The following is a 22,035-nucleotide window of genomic DNA, read 5'->3' as shown; positions in this document are numbered from 1 at the left end:
CAAAGTCTCCGAGTCTGTCCAGCAAGTCCAGGCACAGGTGTGCGGGGCCCTGGCCACCTCCCCAGTAGCCAGCCTTTGGGGCTTTTGGATGGAGGGGAGGGCAGGCCCAGCGGGTGGTCACCCACCCAGCCCGTGGTTCCTTGGCTTGAGCCCCCAGCGGGTGGAACCCAGGGGTCCTCAGCCCTCCCTGGGGGTGGTGCCATTGGTGTTTGGAGTGGGCAGGCCCTACCGGCCACCCTGTGACATCACACAGCTGATAGCCGATGGGAAGAGGCCGGCGGAGGCCCCGGAGCTCCCCTAACCTACGGGCCCTGAATGCGGCGGTCTTTCCGGGGCGCTGGGCCCGTCCCAGTTGACATGAAGCACAGGAGGCCGGCCGGACAGTCAGGAGGCCCACGTTCCAGTCCAAGGCCCTGGGCTGGGGGTGCCCGTGTCCTCTCTCTGGACCTCAGTGCCCGGTGGATGGCCGGTCCACTGGCTCTGCCCCTGGGCCCACTTGGGTCACAGGTGCACCGGCTGGACGTAGCTCCGCGGGAAGAAGCCGATGCGCCCGCAGAGACGGCCTCGCCACCAGCAGGGGTCAAGGCGCTCCAGGACCTCGATGATGTCACCACGGCGGAAGCTGAGCTGGGAGGGGTCCTGGGCTGAGAAGTCAAACTGGGCCTGGGCAAAGCAGGCCCGGGGCGGCTGCGAGGAGAGGGAGCCGTCAGTGGGGTTCCTCAGGAGCCCCTGCCGGGCTGTCCCCACGGAGGCCCCAAGATAAGCGATTTCCCACAGGTGGAGAGGGGTCTTTCGGGCAGAATTGGGGTTGAACTCAGCTCTGTATCCAGGTCCAGACGATGGCCACCCCACCTGTGGGCCTCCCGCTGCCCGCCCCTGCATGTCTGCGGCACAGACCCTGTGTCTACACAGGGCACAGCCAGTGTCCTGGCGGCCCAGTCGGGACCACAGGGCCAGTGGTCAAGGGACCTGAGTCCTGGGCGTCAGCATGGGACTTTAGTTAGGTCCCTGCCCGCCTCGGGGTCTCTTTCCTGACTCTGCAGCAGCCATGGTAACTTCTGACCCCAGGCCCTAGAACCACAGGAACAGGCCTTATAAACTATAAAGTGACGCGTAGCTACGAGTAGTTCACTGCTGTTGCCCTTGGCCAGGCTTCGAGGGCAAGGATGTCACTTTACACTGCTTCGCTCTCTCAGGCCTGGTTCCAGTCTCATCTATGCCCCAGGGTGACCTTGGGTGAGCCCCTGCCCTCTGGGGGACTTGGTTCCCTGCCCACCCACCCCCCTTCGGATGGCAGCTGGACGAGGGCCCCCTGCTGGCACGTGAGCCTGGCGCCATGAGGATCACACCCAGCGCCCCGGCCCTGCCTGCCCACCAGGCTCTCTGCCCCAAGCCTGCGGAATCTTATCCGGCACGGGCCATAGGATCACGGACAGGCTAATTAGCGGTTCTCTGCCCAGGAAGGAAGAGGGGGCGTGGGTCCCAGGGGACTGAGCCAGCTCTGGAGTCGCCCTGCAGGGCCGGTGACCCCAGGGCCAGGCCAGAGCGAGGCGGTGGGTGTTGGGGAGCCCTCCGGCGGCCCCCAGCTCCATCCTGGCCCCCTCACACTTTCCAAGGGCAGAGCTGGCCCAGGCAGCGAAGGGAGGGGATGGAGGTCTGAGAGGCAGGCCCAGTGGGGACTGGGGCGAAGAGTCCCTGAGACTGAGCTCAGAGCCGGCCCGGCCCCCAGGGGCAGGCCGAGTGCGCTGATGGGACGGAGGGTGCGTGGCAGGGGCAGGGGCTCCTCCTGAGACACTGTTTACTCCCCGACATATCAGATCCCAGGGTTCACCCTACTGGACCGAGAGGAAACTGAGGCCCAGGTGAGGGATGAACCGGCCCTAAGGCCACACACGGCGAGGCGGCGGAGTCTAGGAACGGGCAGGACTGGAGCCGCAGCCCGGCAGCCCCTCCCCAGGCCCTGGCCACGGCCGTGCTCCCCGTCCTCTGCAGAGCTCAAGCTCACTGGGCTGTCCAGGGTCCCGACCTCCAGCCCCAGGCCTTGCCGACACCCCCTCCCAAGCAAAACAGCACGTCGGGGCCAATAAGCCCACTGGCTGGTGTCGTCATCCTAATGAGAGTGAGAGCTGGTTCCCCGGGGCCCCTGGACGAAAGAGCTGGCTGGCAAATCGCTGTTATTAGGAGGACCAGGGGCGGCTGGACCCCGCTCCACCCGGCCAGGACCTTGCCCACGAGCGCTCACGCTGCCCCGCGCCCCACCCCAGGCCGACTCCTCCGGAGCAGAAGCCCGCGCGGACCCCACCCGGCAGGTGGCCTCGGGTAGTCACGTCACTCCCTGAGCCTCAGTGTCCTACCTGTACGTGGGGACCAGGAAGCTCCCAGGAGGCTCAGCCGGTGTCAGTACCTTCACTCATTCAACAAACAACCACTGAGCACCTGCCGGGCGCCCGCACTGCTCCTGGCTGAGAACGGGCTGGCTCAGTTTGCCCGGGGAGTTTCCACCTGCTCCTTCCCTTCCTTCCCCGCCTCCCCTTTCCCAGCCCTGCTTGTCTCCTGCAATGCCCAGGACAGAATTTTAGAAGCGGGGCTGGACCCACCTCCTGCCATGTGGGAAGGGGGCGTCGGGCCCCTGAGGAGAGGCCCCCTCGCCCGCCCGCCCCACTCACCCACCTTGTCCAGGGGCTCCTCGTCCCGCAGGAAGACCTGCCGCTTCTTGGCGATGGTGCTGGTCCGGTAGAAGGCGACCAGCTCATTCAGAGAGTTGAACTTCTCCTCCCACAGGTAGTACTTCCCCGAGGCCTCACGCAGCACCTTGAAATGCTGCACCTGGTCCCCGTAGCTAGGGGGGAGGACACAGACCACCTCAGAGGGGCCCACGGCGGCTGGGCCCTCCCCCCATCCCTGCCCCCCGGAACCAGGCCTTTTGCTCTCCAGGTGAGGCTTGGAGTCAGGAGAGGAGGGGGGGAGGGGGGGGGGTCCCAGGCCCCATTGACCGGCTCTGTGAAAGACGCGGCGAGTCCCCACCTGGCAGTGGAGCGTGGAGTAAAGGATGTGGGCCTTGGACCAGGCCACTTTCTTGCTGTGTGACTTTAAGCAAATCACTTAACTTCTCTGAACCTCCGTTTCCTCATAATACCTCCCTTCTGGGGAAGTGCTCGTGTACTGGCAACATTAAATGGTTCCTCTGAGAGGTGGTCAGACAGCATCTCTTCTCTCCAACGTCCCCCAGCCTCAACACTCCTCTCCCTCCCCCACCTCGTCCCCTCCCAGCCCTTACAGTCCCTTGAGGGGTGAGTCCTAAGACCATCCTGCCGGTGTGAGAGGAGCTCAGGCCTGTGGGATGCTTCCTGTCCTTCCCTGCCCCACATCCACTCCCACCTCAAGAACCTTCTATGGCTCCCCATTGCCCTCAGGGCAAAATCTTAACACCTCAGTCTCCAGTTCTGGCTCTGATGACACGTCCAACCTCATTTCCTTCAAGTACTCTCTGATGCCTCCTCTCCCAGCCTTTGCCCAGCCTTGCAACCCACCACCACCAAGTGCCTTCCAGCCCGGTGGAAGGGATAGCCTGCGTCTGCCAGACGGGCCAGCAGGGCAGAGGGACCTGCCTGGAACACGCGGCACGTTCCAGGCCAGGACGGGCTGTGCAGGCTTGGGGCAGCCTGAGTTCCTGCAGGCCCACAGTCCAAGTGTTTCTAGGGCGTGGACAGGAGTATGGTGTCCATCCCCCCAGTTGCCCATCCCTGCCTGTGGCTCACTTCCTCCACCTATCAGCCCTGGGGCTGGTGTGCTGCCTTGTTAAAGGTTAAGATGCAAGATTTAAGATAGAGAGAGATTTGTTCCAGGTAAATACCTTCTGTTCTGTGTGTGTGTCTGGGATGGGAGGAGGGGGGAATCCTCCTACCCTGCCCAAGTCAAGGATCCAAACCACACAGAACCTCTCTCTCCACTTTCAAGCATGCCTCCAGGCTTCTGCATACACTATTTCTCCCAAATTCTTCTTGAATCAAACTCCTACTCATGCTTCAAGGCCCGCGTAAAATGGCCCAACCTCTGCGAGCTGCCTCAGATGCCCTCAGTCAGAGTCCGGGGACTCCTTGGGTTCCTCGGCCCCTTGTACAGCCTGCCTGTAACCCGCTGCTCACAGACACCCAAAGGCAGGGAGACGGGAGGCGGCCCAGCTCTAGCCCAGTCGGGAGAGGCTGGGCTCAGGGGCGAAGCAGCATGGCCCGAGGGGTCAGTGCTCACGGGCTGCACTTTTCCTGGACCCTCCCCTCCCGGCTCTGAGCTGTGGTCCCAGCCCCTCTAACACGCGTCCACTCTCAGGGCAGCAAGCTCCATCCACAGAACTGAGGCCAGAGAAGGCCTGAGACTCTGTGACCAGGCACAGCCATCATCCCCAGCCCGAGGCAAAGCCGCTCGTGTGCCGTCAGCAGGCATTGTTCCCAGGTGACTAGGCCGCCACGCTGTCGGCTGTGGGGTGTGCGTGTCCGTGTCCCGGGATGGGAGGAGGATGGGCAGGCAGGCGCCTCCTGCCCCGTCTGGCCTGCTGCAGCCTTGGCCCTTGAGGCCGCCCCCGAGCCTGGGTCTCCCTAGTGCCCTGTTCCGGCGGGCTCAGGGTTCTTCCGGTCCCTGGACCGTATTCTGGGAGGCAGAAGGCCCTGACTCTGTGCCGGCCCCGAGAAGAAGCCCGGGGTGCGGGCGGCCCCCATCCTCTGGGTAAGAGGCGGACGAGAGTGTGGGAGGCTTGAAAAGATCTCAGCCCCAAATGAGCACAACCCTGAACACTTTGGTGTTTGAAGTTTATCTTCAAAAGCTTATCTTACCCAGAGGGTCACCCGGAAGGGAGCATTCCCTGATCACACCCAGGTCAGGGGGCGAGACCTGGGGAGGGGGCAAGGGACCCAGGAGGTCTAGAACCTTGCAGCCTGACAATCGGCAGATTCTCAAACCTGGGACGCTCTCGTAGTCCAGCCCCCAAGCCAGTGCGTGGCTCGTGGTGGGAGAGCGGGGCCCAGCTGGGCTGCTGCATCTGTGAGCGGGTGTGGCCGTCCTGCTGCGCCAGCCCCTGGCCTGACCAGTGACCCGCCTCCATGTGACAGGCCTGAGGACCCAGCACTTGGGCAGTCTCTCTCTCTCCTAGCCAGCCTGTCTCCCGCCTCCCCAGGCCCGAGTCTGAGTCCAGATGGCCCCTGAGCGAGGAGGGACGGCCCTGTGGGGTGAGCCCTCCTGAGCTGGAGGGAAGGGCAGACCTGGGCACGGGGCGGTGGGCTGGCCCGGGTGCGGCCAGAAGAGGGGGCACCTGGAGCTGGTGCACCACAGTGGGCAGAGCCTGGGGTGTGTGCGTGTGTCCCTCCCTGCTCTGTGGGAGGGACCGGACGTGTACATCCCTCTCTGAGCCGCCATGGGTGTGTTTGTCTCTATGTGTGACCCCCATGTCCACCTACCCAGGGGGATGAGGGCTGGGCCTGGCCCCTGGGCTGTCAGAAGACCCCAAGGATGAAAGGCCTGATGCTAGCAGCCACCGGTCCTGCCCAGCAGGTTTTTCTGGCTTGGTGGCGGCAGCAGCAGAGGTGACAGTGGCAGCCCAGGGAGGATAAACAAGGCTGGGGTAAGGTCAGGAGCCCCAGCACCCCACCCCCCATCCCCAATCAGGGCCTGTGGACCCCCGGGTGGAGGCCAGGGTGCTAACTGCCCGCTGGATGATCTCCGTTAGGCATGGCCCTTCTCTAGACTCAGTTTTCCCGTCTGTGAAAAGGGAGGGGGTGGATTCCCTGTCCAGCAACCGACATGAGATAGATTCCAACTGACCTTGGGACTGCCAGTGGAGACAGACTCCTCCTGGGTCTTTAGGCCTCAGGGAAGAAGAGTGGAAGGGTAGACCTGGTCTTTCAGGTCACAGAGGGTCAGTGGGCTCTAGCTCCACTGTTTCTGGCTGTGTGACCTTGGGCAAGTTACTGCACGTCTCTGAGCTTTTGTTTCCTTACCTGCACACTGGGCTTCCAGGGTCACTTCCTCCCTGTCTTTGAGGGCATAAAGTTGTGCCCCCCCCCATTCTTTCCTGCTTCATTTTCCCAAGAGCCTTTATCATCTTCAAAGATTTTATATATTTTACTAATCGTTTAGAAAATTATATATATACACATACATACATACATACATACATACATGTATAAAATTGTCAGTCACCCCAGTAGAACGTGAGTGCCTAAAGGACAGGGAGCTTCGTCCGATTTGTTGGAGGTTGAATCCCCAGCACCAGGCACAGGGCCTGGCGCACAGTAGGGGCTCAGCGACCAGGGCAGCAGAGCAAACACACCATTGACTCCAGGGCACCCCTGGCCTGAAAAGAAGTAAAACATCTCACTTGGGAGCAAACCATCATTTCTGACAAAGAAGCCCACAGCAGCCTGGAGCAGAGTGTGGGGCAAAAGTAACACAGCCCAGGCGGTGCGCCCCTGCCCCGGCCCACTGGCCACCAGCTCAGACATGCTCCCAGAGGTGGAGGGGGACAGCCCCCTGTAAACTCGTAAAGGGCAGCCAGCCGTGGCCACCATCACTCCGTGAGGCAGAACAAGGCCCGTAAACCCCACCTCTGACAGCTTTATGAGGCTTGGCATGAGCGTGCAGGAGATGCCACGCATACGGGGTCAGAGTCCCCAGGAGCGCAGCCAGCGAGGACAGAAATGCTCTCACACACAGATCTGCGTGACCGTCACCCAGAAGGGTGGCCATCGGGTCACTGGACTTCATGATCTCCAGGGCTACTATCTCCACGTGGCAGATGAGGATGTTACAGCCGAGGGGGACGGAATCTGCTGAGGTTACGCAGCAGGTCCAGGGCAAGGCCAGGACGAGAACTGGGCTCCCCGCCCCCGTGTGGCCACTGGCCCTTCTCTAAGAGCCCGGGACCCTGGGGCGTGGGCCAGGAGGCACGGTGTGGCCCTGGGAGGGTCAACATGATGATGATTACATAGCTGGCATTTGGGGAGGACTCACTGTGTGCCAGCATCACACTAAGCACCTTACATAGATGTTCATTTTACAGACGAGGAAACAGGCTGGGGTACCTTGCCCAGGGTTATACAGGAGAAGTACCAGAGCTGAGATTCTTGCTCAAAAGCCCCCCTCCTAGCTGCCCTGAGTCTGTTTCCTGCTCTGATCCCTGCCCAGTGGTCCTCCAAGGGCCCTGAAAGGCCCCCCTAAGAGACGATGGATCAGAGTCGGGGCAGGACACGGTCCCGGCCCTGGGGGACGAAACTGAGGCTGGAGGGCGCCACCTGGTGGTCCTGTGTGCACACCAGAGCCCTGGGGCCCAAGGTTCCGGTTCTGAGCTGGGGGAGGGGGCTTGGCCAGGGTGCCTGGGGTGTGGGGGGGAGGGGGCATGTGCTGGGGTTTCTCAGAGGGACACTCCCAGACCCCTTCCCAAGGTAGCATTGGAGCTGGCTCTCCAGAACTGCCTGTCTCCCCTCCCGGTCAGACAAATGCCTTGCTGTCCAAGCCCACCTCTCTCCGCCCCACCTCTGGGTCTTTGCACATGCTGTTCCCTGGGCCTGGCATCCCCTCTCCCCTCTTTGTGCACCAAACTCCTACTCATGCTTCAGGGCCCAGCTCAGATGTCACTTCCTCCACCCTGTGGAGTGTCTGCTGCCACTGAACTTCCCTCAGTCAGGCATCGTGGAGACCCTGGGCCCCCACTCCCTCGGGGACTCTTCCCCTGTCCTGCACACACGCACACGCGCACACACACACACACACACACACACACATATATATACACGGGTTGAGCTGGCTGGGCTGACCCTGTGCGGGGCGCGGCGGGGCTGCACGCTCAGGGAGACGCCAGGAGAGGGCAGGACGCCGGGGCACCCATGGTGGACGGACGTTCAGGCCATGGGATCGGCTCGCTGGCCATGCTGGGTGACCTTGGGCTTTGGAGCTGATTCCAGGAGCCACTAGAGGCCAGAACAGCCCGCCCGGCTGGCACCATTCCCAAGAGATGCCAGGCCCTGGGATCCGGCACAGGGAAAACCGCCACTTCCTGCTTCTGTGGGCGACCCGCTGGGCTGTGGAGGGAGGGGCGAGCTAGGGGCTCCAGACGCCCACGACCATCAACCATCGGGGTGGGAGGTCAGGGCCATGAACTGGTGTCTCCCACCGCCCCCACTAGCAGCGCCCCCATTTTTAAGATGGAGGAAGAGGGGCTCAAAGAGGAGGAGAGCCATTGCCGTCGGTCGGGATGGCAGCCTGTTCCCAGGGGAAACGGAAGTGAGAAAAGCCATGGCTGATGACAAAGCTTGGAGAGGAGCGGGTGAGGGCTGTGACCCCCGGGATGTGGGATCACCCACCCCCAGCAGCCCTCCTGACCTTGGTGGTCCCCCCAACGAGGTGCCTCCTGGCCCGGAAGGGGAGACGCCCACCTCCCAGGGCTCCGGTGTGCTGACCACACACCACGAGCTCTTCACAGAAAGGACGGGCAAGGCCTCCCCTGGGATACGTTTCTGCAGCCAGGAGCCTCCAGGCCCAGGCTGGTTGGAGCCAGGAGCCCTTCCCCCCCCCCACCCCCCAGTCCGTGGCTGCCTTGTGGGGATCCCCCTGAGCCCGGCTCTGGACTTCCCCCACCTTACCCATCAAAGCCACCCTGTGTTCATTTATCCTTTAGAAAATCGGCCAGCCACTGGCTGTGAAGCATTCCAGTTCCAGGAAAGGGGACACGCGAGCGGGGCCACACAGCACCTCGAGCAGCCACTGCTTCCCAGAGGCCACGCTGCCCCGAGCGCACCCCGCCCCTTCCGGCCGGCCGGCAGCCTCGCCGCGCCAGTGCCCACAGCGACCCGACGGTGGTGCTGCCGGTGGTCCCGCTTCACAGACCCACGCCGCCTCCCCACCCCAGTCCCAGCGCCATTGGCTCCGCCCGGCTCCTCCCAGGGCCTCCCCCCGCCCCCCAGCCAGAGGCGTCAAACCCATCTCCCTTGCTCGGGACCCTCTGCAGGGCCCTGTTGCCCTGGGGTTTCCCATCGGGACCTGTCAGGCCCATCTCTCTGGCTGTGACCCCCCGTTGCTGGCTCTGCCCCACTCACCCCAGGCGCATTCCCACCCCAGGGCCTTTGCAATTTCTGTTCCCTCTGCCTGGAAGCCTCTCCTCCCGGATCCCCACTCCCCGGCCCCAGGCGGCTTCCACTGCCAGGTTCAGATCCCTGCCCACTGGCTCCTGCTATATTCATTTGTCTCCTTTTTTCATTTGTTCAGTCTGTCTCCCCCACTAAGACATAAACCCCAAAGGGCAGCGACTTTGTTTTTTTTTTCACTGTCATTTCCCAAGTCCCTAGAACAGCCTGGCACGTGGCATGTAGCTCAGTGACAATTCCTTGAATTGCTGCACCTAGATCCTACCGTTCCAGGCGCTGGGAGTAGGAAGGACAGAGACCAGCTGGGGCCCTGACCCCTTCACCCCCGACCCCGGTTCCTGCCCCTTCCTTCCAGCCTGGATTCCTCCACTGCCCGATTGTGACCTTTGGGATTGGGTTCTGAGCTGCCCAGAGGCTGCCACCCTGCTTCCGTGCCAGCCACTACTCTGATGGCTCTAAATAGAATGACTCATATGTTCTTTGCAATAACCCATTTTACATGTGAGGAAACAGGCACAGAGAGGTTAAGGGACTTGCCCGAAGTCACACAGTCAGGAAATGGCAGAGCCAGAATCTGAACCCAAGCAGCCTGGCGCCAGGGTCCATCCTGTCAACTGTGTAACACACAGGGGAACCCTGTCCGGAGCACATCCTGGACACCTGCCCTGGGTGCCCTGCTGCTCTCCCACCCCCAGTCCCACCACATCAACCTCCCCTGGTGACTTGCTGCTCATGGAACAATGGCCGACCGACCCTTCAGCCCAGCACTCGAGGCCTCGCAGCCAGCCCAAGCTGCGTCGAATCCTCCAGCTCCGGGCCACACCCTGGGGTCTGCATCATCCCCGACCCCCAGAGGGTCGCCTGCTTCCAGGCATCTGTCGTTCCCTCCACACCCTGCAGGCCTGTCCCTGGCCACCCTCCTCCACACACCCCGGGTCAGAACTCACTTCACAGAGACAGAGAACTCCCCTGGGGAGCTCTCGCTCTCCCGGATCAGGAAGGCTCCCGGGTGGTTCCGCTTCATCAGAATTTCTTCTGCCAGCTGCCGGGAAATCCTGCCCGAGTACCACCTGCAGAGAGGGGGCAGGTGAGGGCGGGGGAGGCCAGGCTACCCTGCCCCTATGCCAGGCACCCAACACTGCCAGGTCCTCACCGCAGTCCCGAGACACAGGAAATACGACGGCACCCACTTGACCCAGAGAGGCCAAGGTCATGCGCCCAAGGTCACGCACCCAAGGTCATGCGCTGTGAAAGGCAGGAGTTGGGCCCAGTCCCAGCATTCTGGCTCCTGAGCCCAAGCATTTCCCACCACACCAGGCAAACACACACCTCGGTGAACCCCAACCCAGCCAACCCCAGCTGGGCTTTTCCATTTCAGATTCTTAAAAGTAAAAAAATATTTTAAAAGATGACCCCCCCCCAAAAAAATAGCAGCTTTGATCTGGTGAGGAAGGGTCTCTCCCTGTACCCGTTTCACAGATGCACAAACTGAGGCCACCTGGACTTTTTCTCACAGGTTCAAGTCCCTTTTCTCTCTGACCAAACAGAACTGGGTATACAGAAGGTGCCTTGTAAATGCTGAGAGTCTGGCAGGGCCTAGGGGTGAGAGGCTGGGATCCAGCTTCTCTTCCAGCCCTGCCCACTGTGCTCTTTGGGGCTCGCCCACCCTCGGAGGATCCAGGTGGTCTCTGGCTGGCTTCTCGGTCCCCGGATTTGAGCCCAGTCCCTTAATGGTTCGGGTGGGGGAACTGAGGCCCAGAGCAGGTGGAGTCTCACGGTGGGACCTTGGTGCTGAGGGCCGCCGGAGCCTCCCTTCCCTGTACAATTTCCCTTCCCTCCTTCAACCGAGCTTCCTGAGTCTGAGCGTGGCCCCGGGCGGATGTGAGGCAGAACTTTTCCTGTTGTATCAGGATGTTGACAGCGAGCCCTCCAGGCCCAGCACAGAGGCTCAGGTGCACACAGACCGGGTCCTGCCGGTAACCCCACCCGCCAGCCACGTGTGAGCCCTTGCAGTTCCTCCGAGGGCTTTTTACTAACGTGCTTGGCCTGTGTGCGGGGCAGGTTGGGCTCCGGATATTCTCAAGTGATGACTGAGGGGAGGAGGACAAACATGCAGCTCAGCTCGGGTGCCGGCTCCCGGGTTCTGGCCACAGGGAGAGCCCGTCGCCCGGGGCCGCCAGTAGTGGCAGTGCCACCGGCTCCCTCTCTGCCCGCTTTCCAGTCCGAAATAAAGTCCTGGTCCTGACATGGTGTTTCAGAGCCCCCCCCCACCCAGAAGTGAGGTTCTAGCCCATCGCTGCCCCCCAAAATGGGGGGGACCCTGGGCCCCTCTCTGGGCGGGTGGAGGGGAGGCAGTGGAGGTGGGGGCCCAAGGCGGGGCTCCAGGGAACCTCCGAGAGCTCGGCCTGGGTCTCTGGAGTCTGGGAGTCCCGGATGAGGCCTCGAAGGCGAGGCTGAGCTCAGGGGGCCCCGGAAGGGTGCTCCTCCGGGGAGCCCCCCAGCAGGACCCAGGTGCAGTGCCGCCGCAGGAGCAGGGGTCCAACAGGGCCCTGCGTGGGAGTTTCCAAAGAACCCACAAAACTCCACAGGAGGCATCAGCGTGTGGGCGGCTGTCACCCTCAAAGGATTTTGCAACAGCAGCCTCGAGGAGGCCCGCCCTGCCCCTACCAGGTCCTCGGTGGCTCGGGTACAGAGTGCGGGAGAACAGCACTCCCGACGTCCCAGAGCACAGCTCGCTCCACGCGTGGACGCCTCAATTAGTCCCCATTGTAATGACGTGGAAACTGAGGCCCAGGGAAGGGCAGGGATCCCCAAAAGTTGCTCCGCCAGTCTCTGGCCTCCGACTCTCCCCCAGCCCACCCCCCTCCCCCAGCTGCTCTTACGGTTCCCCCGTCCCCTCCCAGTGAGCACAGCCGGGGCCCACAGCACTGGCGGCAAATCTCACCCTGCCTCTTGCCAGCTGCGTGACCCTGGACAAGCCACTCAACCTCTCTGTGCCGCCACCTCCTTGCCCACAAGACCGTGATGAGAACACCCAGCTCGCAGGGCCCTTGGGAGGAGGAGGGCGCTGCCGCCTGCAGGTGTTCACCGCCGCTGCTGTGAACTCCTCCCATGTGTCACCCATTAGCCTGTCTGCGGCCCTCCCAGCAAACTTCTACTCTACCTCCCAGGCCCAGCAGACCGCGCCCTCCTCCAGGAAGCCCTTCTTAACGCCCACCGGCCACGTGGCTGCGTCAGGTGCCTTGGTGACCCCTGCCCATGAGGCCCAGAGGCTCTGGGAGCAGCTGGTCTGCATCACGCCCCCCCCTCCATGGGCTCCCTGGGCAGGCGGAGGTGACGGTGGAGCTCAGGGAAGGAGTGGCCTGGTGTAGACACGAGGCCCCTTGGGACCCCTGCCCTGCCCCCGACCCACACCCTGGAGCCCAACGGGCTGAGTCAGGCACAGAGCTGGACTTTCCCCACTGCTATTTCGGGGCCAGGGCAGGGGCTGAGGTTAGCCAAGGATGCATCTGGGCACGGCCTCAGGCAGGTGGGCATGGGGCCTGTCCCCCATCCCTACTCTGTCTCAGACACAAGTGGCCAGAGCCAGCCCCAGGGAGCCCAGGGCCATCGGACACTGGAACCCTCCATGGCTCCCAGCTGCCCTGGTGGAGGCTTGCCTGAACGACCAGCATTGCCCCGACAGGCGTGGCCCCAAAATCTATCAGCTTTTCTTTCCTCCTGAGCAAACAGAAGCCTCTGCTTAGGCTTCTCAGCGGCCTCCCACCTCCCAACCTCCTGGCCTTCACCGACTCACAGCCTCCACCTGGAGGCTCCCGCTCCCCCCGTGTCCTCTGCTGGCCTGGCCCTGGCCAGGTTCTCGCTGTCTCTCTCCCTTTATGACAGAAAGTCTTTAAGGCCGGAGGACAGGCCCCTGCCCAAGGTCACACAGCCCAGAGGGACCCTGCGGGCCTGGAGACCAGGCAGGGGACCTGGGTGGGTCGGGTCCTTGCCCAACACAGGAAGTCCGAGGTGGTGGCAGCTTTGGAAATAACTTGAAGACAGATAAAGAGGAAATGACCTCCAGGCCCTGCACCTCCCTCCCCTCCACCCCACAGCCACACACGGGCCCTGACCTGCCTTCACCTCTGCAGGAGTACCACTCCCCACCTGGCTCAAATGCCTCCATGGCTCCCACCACCCTCCGCCGGGCGTTTGAGGCCCTCCTGCCGGTCCCACTGCCAGGAGTTCCCGTTGTTCGCGCTCCCAGGAATGCCCTTCTCTTTTTCTCCTTAGCTAACTCCTACACACATGCTTCAAAACCTCACTTGTTGCCACCTCTTCTGAGAAGCCCTCCCTGGTTAATTATCTCGATGTGGACTGCCTTCCCTTGTCATAGTTTCTTTATGTCCTGTCTCTTCCACAGGACACGACTGCTCTGACCCCAGCATCTCATCACGTGTCCCCAGCATCACCCAGGTGGGTCCCCTCAGGCAGTGGCCAGTGTCTGGCGAATGACCGAGTGAGCGACTGTGACTTGGGGCTACTTCAGCCACCACTCCATGAATATCCAGTTGGTTTTTCCCAGATTCTTGGCCACTTAGGCCTGTTCCGGGGTTGAGAACAGGGCTTTCAGCGTTGGAAGCCTGACGCGGGGGCTTCCCTGGGCCAGCTGGTCCCAAGCCCGAGGACACCTGGGCTCCTCGTGACTCCTGCTCTGCCCTGTCCCAGACTCTGCTCGGCACATGTCCAGCTCCCCTGCCCACAGGTCTGCCTCCTTCCCGCCCCTCCATGGCCCCTCACTCCCCACCCCGGCACAGGGCTGAGTCGGCCTCTTAGAGGAGCCTCGGCCCTCCTTGTGTTGCAGATAGGGAAACTGAGGAACAGAGAGAGCGGGGGTCTGCCTGAGGCCACACAGCAGCCAGGGGCCCCGCCGGCTGAGCGCCCAAGGCCCTGTCCTCTCCAGGGCCCCTACTGGGATGCTCTCCGGTGTCCCAGGTCCTCAGTGTCGTGGCCTGGGCTGGCCCTGACTGCCACCACTTGGGACAAGTTCCCACATGTCTGTCCCCCACCTCTGCTCGGGGAAGGGACGGGGGTCCCCAGACAGATGGCGGGAGGCGGGGCTGAGGACTTGCAGGCAGCTCAGCTCAGCCTGGGCCAGGCTGGGTGTGGACGTTTGGCTTCAGGGCCGGGGTGGGGGCCCTGCGGACATGCGGGGGTGGGGCCGGCCACTCACGGGTGGGGCTTGACGCGGATGTAGTTCTTGGGGACGAACCCCTCTGCACCCCGGAGCTCGGCCTTGTACCAGTTCTGGTCGTCTTCCATGTTCAGAATCTGCGGGCGGGAGAGACACGGTCACCTGGTCACCTAGTAGCGACGGCTGTCCCCTGCTGAAGGCCCACACCAGCCCTGGGGCCCACTTCCCAGAGGGGAGCGAGGTCGCAGGGTGATTCCACGGTCCGGGGGTCACAGAGGAGAATTTGGTTGATGGGTTGAGCTTTGGGCGGGGAGCTGGGGCTGGACTCTCAGGTCGTGCCACCCAGACCCCCGGGAGCTGGGGGACAGATCCGGGGCCCCTCAGTCCCTGAGCTGTGGCCCTGAGCATGGGGGGCCCACAGCATTTGATACGAGGCACGGAGCCAGGGGTCGGGGGTAGGTTTGCAGAGGCCCCGCCAAGCGGTGGTCACGGGGGTCACTCGCATTTACAAGCTTCACGTCTGAGCTCAGGGGTGACGATCAGGCGGGGGCTTCAGGCACCGGGGAGCAAACGAGAGGCCTCTGGGCTGCGCAAGGCCGAGGCCTGGCTGCTCGGGTCGCAGACTCCCCGTCGCCTTGCAGGTGGGCCGAGGGGAACCGAAACCTGGGCGGGGCGGGGGGCCGCTACGGGCGGGCGGGTGGGTGGCGGAGGCCGCGGGGAGGGCGGCCAGCAGGACGCTTGGGCTCCCTCCCCACTCCCTGGGCAGGCTCGCCGTGTGTCACCCCTTCTCACACCGGCCCCCGAGGCCGCCTTCACCAAAGGCTACTTCACAGAGGAGGACACGGGCCCAGACAGGGGAGGGGAGCAGGGCCACACGGCAGCGGTCTTAGGACCGGGGCCCCCCAACCCCAGTCTTCACCCCATGCCTCCTCCCACACTGTCTCTGGACCCCAACCCGGGGGCCATCTCTCCTCTAAGTCCCAGGACAGGTCCCCACGTCAGGTCAACCCCAGTGGGGATATTGGTTGCAACAAAGAATCAGACGCAGATCAGCAGCCCAAGCAGGGAGCACCATGGGAGCAAAGGCTGGGACAGCAACTCAGATGATTTGGTTTTACCAAGAGGAGCTGAGATTTGCCCCCTGGGCCCAGGCCTGGCTCCTCCCTCGTCTGTCTGCCAGGTCCCTTGAGCCCCTCCTTCCTGCCCCTGCAGTCTGGGCCAGACCAGCGTCCCCAGGGACAGCCGGAAGCAGGTGGCTGACTCAGGATAACTTTTGCTGAAAACTAAACAAAACAAAAAACTCCCCCAACTTAATGAGAAAATTAGGGCCTGCGGATCACAGACTCAGTGAAGATTCTTGGGAACCTCGGGCTCTAGACCACTCTGCCTGCCTCTGACTCTCTCCACAGCCCTGGCCTCAGTTTCCACATCTGTAAAACGGGCACATCTACGGCCTACACGGCACATGGCAGTGTTTTGTGACCTGCAAAATCCTGCGTGGACATGTGGATGTGACGTATCTAATCTATCCCAGTTTTGTTTTGGTTTTGTTTTCCTGTCACCTCCACTCCAAGGAAAGACCCAGAAATGTTCTGATTGGTTGTATTAACTGAATTCTTGCTGTTAACATTGTTCAAAGCCCCCAGACCCTCTGAGACATGGGAATCCCCGACCCTCCCTGGTGAAGCTCACACCTCGGCCTGCCCCTGCTTTGCCCCTGCAGTGCCCTTCTCCTGGGTGCTGTCTTGTGCCGCCGTCCCCTGGCCAGTGCGGCCACGGAGCACCTCCTGCGTGCCAGGCGCTGTGCCCAGCCCAGTGATATAGCAGGAAGCAGGAGGTCACATTTTAGTGGGCAGAGGCAGACAAGAAACAGGAAGGACAGAAGTAAACAAGGTAATTTAATGTTCTGCTATGTAGTCTGAAAATATACATCAGGATGACATAGATGGAAGGTGCCTGGTTGGGGGCAGGGGGATTGTCAACAGGGGACAGGTGGGGGTGGGCAAGAAAGGCCTCTCTGAGGAGGTGGCACATGAGCTGAGGCCCGAATTACAGGAAGGAATGAGACATGAGAAGATGTGGGGAACAGTGTCCAAGACAGAGGGAACAGCCAGTGCAAAGGCCCTAAGGTGGGAGCAAGCTCTGTGCCTGGAGCAGAAAGGAGGCCCCTGTGTCTGCGGTTGAGCGGGGGGCAGTGCTGTGAGTTGAATGGGGAGGGTGAGGACCTGAAGGTCTTGTACTCCGGGATTGGGGCGAGGGGACAAGGGGGCCGTGAGGAGCAGGCCCAGGTGAGCGGTGAACGGGGCCCGGATTGGGGCTGCTGAGACGTGGTCAGATCTGGGGTAGGTTTTGGCAGAGCGGCTGACAGGCGGGATACACGAGACAGAGAGGAAGCAGCCGAGACAACCCCAGGCTCTGGGCCTGAGCGCGGGCAGGCAGTCGTGACCGCCAGCAGCTGCGGAACAGCTGCGGGAGGAGGTGGGGAAGCTCAGGGTGGCTGGGTCGGGCCATCGCCGTGGAAATGCCAAGAGGCCGTGGGCTCCCCGAGTCTGGGTCCTGGGGGCCAGGCTGTGTGTGAGGAGGTGGAGGTGAAGCCACCACCCACACCTTTCCTCCAGTGGGGCGCAGCAGGGTCCTGTGCACCCAGAAACGCCTGCCCGTCGGCGAGGGGGCCTTTGTTCCAGGGAAGTGACATTTGGGGCCCCTTGTCCAGAGTGCGTCCACGTGCCACCGGGCTTTCGTCTAAGAGCAGAGCTCAGACTGGAAGAGCTTACCGGCTCCCAGAGGCCGGGATCTGCGTGTCCGCCGGTCACTGCTGGGCCGGGCCAGGCCTGGCCCACAGCCAGTGCGCAGGAAACATGCTCACGAAGGGACGAAGGGACAGGTCGTGGAGCTCAGCCACCAGCCCCACCCGCTGTCCCCGGCCCGGGGGAGGGAGAGGGGACACGGGGCGACATCGCAGCCACATTTTCATGGTTACAGAAATCAGACCCTGGGCTAGTCTGAGATGGGTGAGGAGGCACTTTGGGTACAAAATTTAAGGGAGCTCCAAAAAAGTCAGGGATCAAGATAAAGAATATTTTAAAGGAATATGTTAAAAAATCAAAATTAATCAAAATTTCTGAATATGGTCATTAGTTAATCATAATGTATCCATATTGCTCCATTAATGTAACAAATGTACCAGGTTAATAATATAAAATGTTACCAAGGGTGTGCGTGTGGGTGTGTGTGAGTGTGTGTGGGCGGGGGGAGGGGGGGCAGGGTGTCAGATTGGAATTCCTCTGTACCATCGTCTCGATTTTTCTGTAAATTTCAAACTGTTCTGAAAAGAGTCTATTTAGGAACTTCCCTGGTGGTGCAGTGGTTAAGAGTCCACCTGCCAATGCAGGGGACACGGGTTCGAGCCCTGGTTGGGGAACTAAGATCCTACATGCCGTGCAGCATGGCCAAAAGTTTTTAATATTTTTTTAAATTAAAAGAAAAATCTTAAATCAAGGCAGGCTTTGACCCGGCCCCTGTACAGCTGTGAGAGGAAGGACCCTAACTCCACGTCTGGCCCTGGAAGGATCACTTGCCCATCTCTGTCCTGTGAGGAAAGGCAGAGGTGCGAACAAGGAAGCGTGACTTGCTCACAGCATGCCTCCCAGGATTGACCGCTAGCTCCTCAAGACATTCTTTCTGGTGCTTTTTTCTAGGCACAAATCCAACGCATGAATGTCAGTTTCCCATCCCTAAAACTAATATCTATTGATTATCGGTCAGTTGACTCTCTGTGCCTGTTCCTTTGCATTCTGCCTTTTTGCCACTTAACATTGCTGCTTCACGAGCATTTTTACATCGTTAAACACCCGCCTCCCCAAAGAGCATTCTTAGGGGCTGTGTGATATTTTGTGCCACCCCTGGGCAGGTAGCTAGGGCGAGTCCACACTGCAGACCCACCCACGGCCCCCAGCCCCGCCTGCTGCATTTTCTCCATCCACTCCCCTCTCCCGGCTCTTTGCGTGGCTGGGTCCTGCTCGTCCTTCAGATCTCAGCTCAGGTGTCATCTCTTTTGAGAGACTGACCTGGCCACCCCCCCCCCCCATCTAAAGCTGTCCCCCTGCGCCTCCCTCCCACCCACCCTCTCCATTCCATCTCCCCAGGTGATTTCTTCCACCCATTTGTCACCTCCTGACGGCACTCACCCTCTGGAACGTCCGCTCCGGGAGGGCAGGGCCTGGGCTTTGTCCACTGCTGTGTCCTCAGCACTTAGGACAATGCCTGGTGCTGAGCAGGTGTTTGAGAGCTTGACAAGGGTTTGTTGAATGAAGGAAGGAAAAGGCAGCCCCTCCGGTGGCCTGTCATTCCTTGAAAGGTCCCCTCCTGGGTCTCCACGGACACAAGGAGCAAGTCCCATTGGGGTCTTAGCCGGGGTCTCGGCTAACATTTCAATCCTTCCTTCCTTCCTTCCTTCCTTCGACACCCCCGTGTCTTGCTGAGGGCCTACCCTGTGCCGGGCACTGTTTTATGTCCCTGCCCTCAGGAGCCTCGGTTAGAAGCAAACGCAGCAGGAGTCGGCCAACGCTCTATCAAAGCTTAGTGGGAAACTTGGCCAATCTTGGGTGGGCAGGGGTGAGTGCAGGCATCCAGGAGGGAAGCGGGGATGTCACCGTTTTTACAACACTTGCCTTGGGGGACCCCACAGATCTACTCCCTCCACCCTGGTTCATCCCTCTGAGCCTCAGGTAGAACCCACCGGTCACCCCATTCCAAGTTCCCCACTGTTCCACTGCCTCTCAAGCCCCAAAGTCTGGAACTAGAGACTCCAAACTGCTCTCGGATTGGCAAACGAGGCCTCTGAAACAGACCTGGATCTCAAGAGTCTCGTGCTAGATGGTGCTGGTGTCAAGCCTGCCCCATCCCCAGCTGGCCACACGTCCAACAGGTTCCCCCCACCAGCCACTCAGGGTGGCCCAGGGCTGGCATCCCAGCACAGAGGAAGGGGGACACCCTCAAAAAGATGCGGTTCTTCTTGGAACCGTCCACCTCCTGACCTAGCCCAGCTGTTCAGTGTCACGGGGTTCAGAACGCAGGTTCCAGAGTCAAAGGACAGGGGTTCACCTCTGACCCCACACCAGGCAAGCTGTGGCGCCTGCCTGTGCCCCATTTAGTCACCTGTGAAATGGGGCCTCAGCAGCTTAAATGGACGTTGATGGGTACCGCCGAGCTCGGACCTGGGGCTCTGTACGGGGTCAGCACCCGGGGGCCCTGCCCCTCCCTGGGCGCCGGCTCAGACTGGAAGCCTCATGCCCACTGCGCCGGTGCAGAGACCGAGGCCCAGCGAAGGGCAGGGGCTTCCTGAGCGTGACTTGGTGGCAGCTCCAGCGCCCGACTTGTGGCACGGCCCCTCCCAAATCAGGGCCCTGAGCTCTGCTTCCAGATGCAGACTTGTAAGCAGGGACATTTCCCGAGAGCCAGAGCCCGGGAGCCCATCTGCCTGGGTCGCCCCGGAAGGCGTGTGTTCCTCAAGAGGCCACACAAGGGACCTGAGCGGTGTTGAGGCTTATCTTCCCCTTTCTTGCCTGCAGGGAAGCTCGTCTGGACCCCTAATCATTGTTGTTTTAGCCCCGATAGGTTAGTGTGTGTACTTAATTCCCAAGACCCTCTCTCTGTCTCTCTGCATCCGTCTCTGCCTCTTCCTCTCTCTCTTTCCCCAGCTGTCTTTTCAAATTCTTTCCTGGGAAACGGTGTTGAATCAACCCCTGCCAGGCACTGTGCTAATGTCTCCTTGAATCCTCACAATGGTCCCCAAACGAGGGATCACTAACTATCTCCCCATTTCCCAAATGGGGAAACTGAGGCTCAGAGGGTGGAGGTGGATTGTCCAGAGTCACAGACTCGATAACTGGAGAAGCCGGGCCCGTCTTCCTCCAGAGACTGGACTCTGTTTGGGGGGCTGTCCGGGCCCTGGTTTTAAGCACCCCCCCCATCCCATGCGAGGCCAGCTGAGCCGGCTCTGGCCACCCTACCTTGAGTGTGTCCCCCTTGTTGAAGGCCAGCTCGTCGCTCTCTGTGGCCTGGAAGCTGTACAGGGCCACGGACTCCATGCCGCTGTCCCCGAGCCCCGGCAGCTGGGCTCTGAGCAGGGCCAGCAGCTTCCTGCTTCCTCTGCAGTCGAGGACCGTCTTCCTTTGTTTTGAGAGCGTGTTTGTGCTTTTGAAGCTGAGACTGAGACTTCCCCTGACAGGAGAAACAGGAAGCAGAGATGTCCCAGAACAGGGGGTGTGAGCCGCAGCCCCACCTCAGACCCCAGGGAGTCCCCGGGCAGCCCTGGGAGTGGGTCCTCCTCCTGCACCCACGTTACAGATGATAAAACTGAGGATCCAGAGCAGAAACGCTGCAAAGCCATCCCCAGCTCAAACACTGTGTCTTGCGGTCCCAGCCAACCCCCCGCATTTGCCGATGTCTCCTCCACAGTTTCTAAGCTCCGATGCCTCCTGTGACTTCCCACTGCCTGCTGCATCGACCCCAAGCTCCTTGCCTGACAACCAGGGCCCTTCCAAGCCGCTACCCCCACCCCCAGCTCTCCAGACTCATCCTTTGCTACTCCCCTACCGTCTGAACAAACACGGACTCCAGCCACAGCCGAGGGACACCCCACGTGTCCATTTCGTCCTCCAGCCTTTCCACATGCGAGGCCCTCTGCCTGGTGCTCTCTTCCCCTTTCTCTTCCCAGGAGACTCCTATTCATCCATCAAAGCCCAGTTCAGAAGGTGCCTCTTCTGATTTAAACAGCGGGCACCTTCAGCGGGATGGCAATCCTAAGGTCAACAAGGACTGCAAATAATCTTGACCTTTGCTTAGGTTTGCTATGGGCAGTGGAATCAGTGTGGTAATTCTGGGGCAGGTGTGTGAGTATCGTGGGAAACACCATAAACGACTAAATACAGCAAAGCTGTTTGGAACCAGGGTTCTCTCCAGGGAAGGAGGGAGACCTGGACCTGGAAGGGGAAGGTGAGGAAGAGCCCTGTGTTGTTGGACGGGTATTGGATGAATCAGCCTGAAGTCAGATTGGGTTTTTTCTGTAAAAAAAAAGAGTTTTTCTTCCTTCATTTATATCAATAGGGTTACATCATGCTTTCAGATTTTAGTCAATGGATTATGATCTATTACTATTATTATTTAATTTTGATGCTTACATTGTCCCGGATTTGGCCAGTGGGACCCCCCTTCGAGATGTCCCCTTGTCCTTTTGACTCATCCCCACCGTTCTCTGAGCTCTTCCCATCTCTCTGACGGTACGTTCATGCTCTTCCAGGACTTCTGCCGCAGCCCTGGCACCAGGCGTCTCTGAGGGGTGGAAGATGGTATTTTCAGTGGGGGATGGTGTTTAGAAGCCAGGACTGAGCTGGTGTTGGGTGTGCTCCTCAGTACGGGGGTGTCATTGTTTCCAGGCCCTCTCCGCAGACAGAGGCAGGAAAAAAATAAATAAAATAAAATTATATATATATATACACACATTCATATATATATATATACACAAATTCATTATATATATATCACAAATTCATTATATATATATATATACACACACAAATTCATTATATATGTATAAACTCATTATATATATATATGTATTTGTTTTTTTAGAAATATATTTCCTGTATACTCGGCCATAAACAGGAAGAAATTGGGTCATTTGTAGAGACATGGATGGACCTAGAGACTGTCATACAGAGTGAAGTCAGT

The 22,035-nt window shown here is 60.5% G+C and overlaps 1 protein-coding gene across 1 annotated transcript; it reads right to left on the bottom strand.

Annotated features, from left to right (window-relative positions):
* Nucleotides 1-412: 412 nt before the first annotated feature.
* GRAP (GRB2 related adaptor protein) lies at nt 413-20,464 on the bottom strand. Its single transcript, XM_059906913.1, has 5 exons — nt 20,316-20,464; nt 14,344-14,441; nt 10,076-10,198; nt 2,671-2,839; nt 413-687 (listed from the first exon to the last, which is right to left on the bottom strand). The coding sequence occupies exons 1-5, from the start codon at nt 20,391-20,393 to the stop codon at nt 502-504; spliced, it is 654 nt and encodes a 217-aa protein (XP_059762896.1). The 5' UTR covers nt 20,394-20,464; the 3' UTR covers nt 413-501.
* Nucleotides 20,465-22,035: the final 1,571 nt, after the last annotated feature.

Source organism: Balaenoptera ricei, chromosome 20 (genome assembly GCF_028023285.1).
Source record: "Balaenoptera ricei isolate mBalRic1 chromosome 20, mBalRic1.hap2, whole genome shotgun sequence".
Taxonomy (NCBI): Eukaryota; Metazoa; Chordata; class Mammalia; order Artiodactyla; family Balaenopteridae; genus Balaenoptera; species Balaenoptera ricei.
This window is presented reverse-complemented; position numbering and strand designations above follow the sequence as displayed.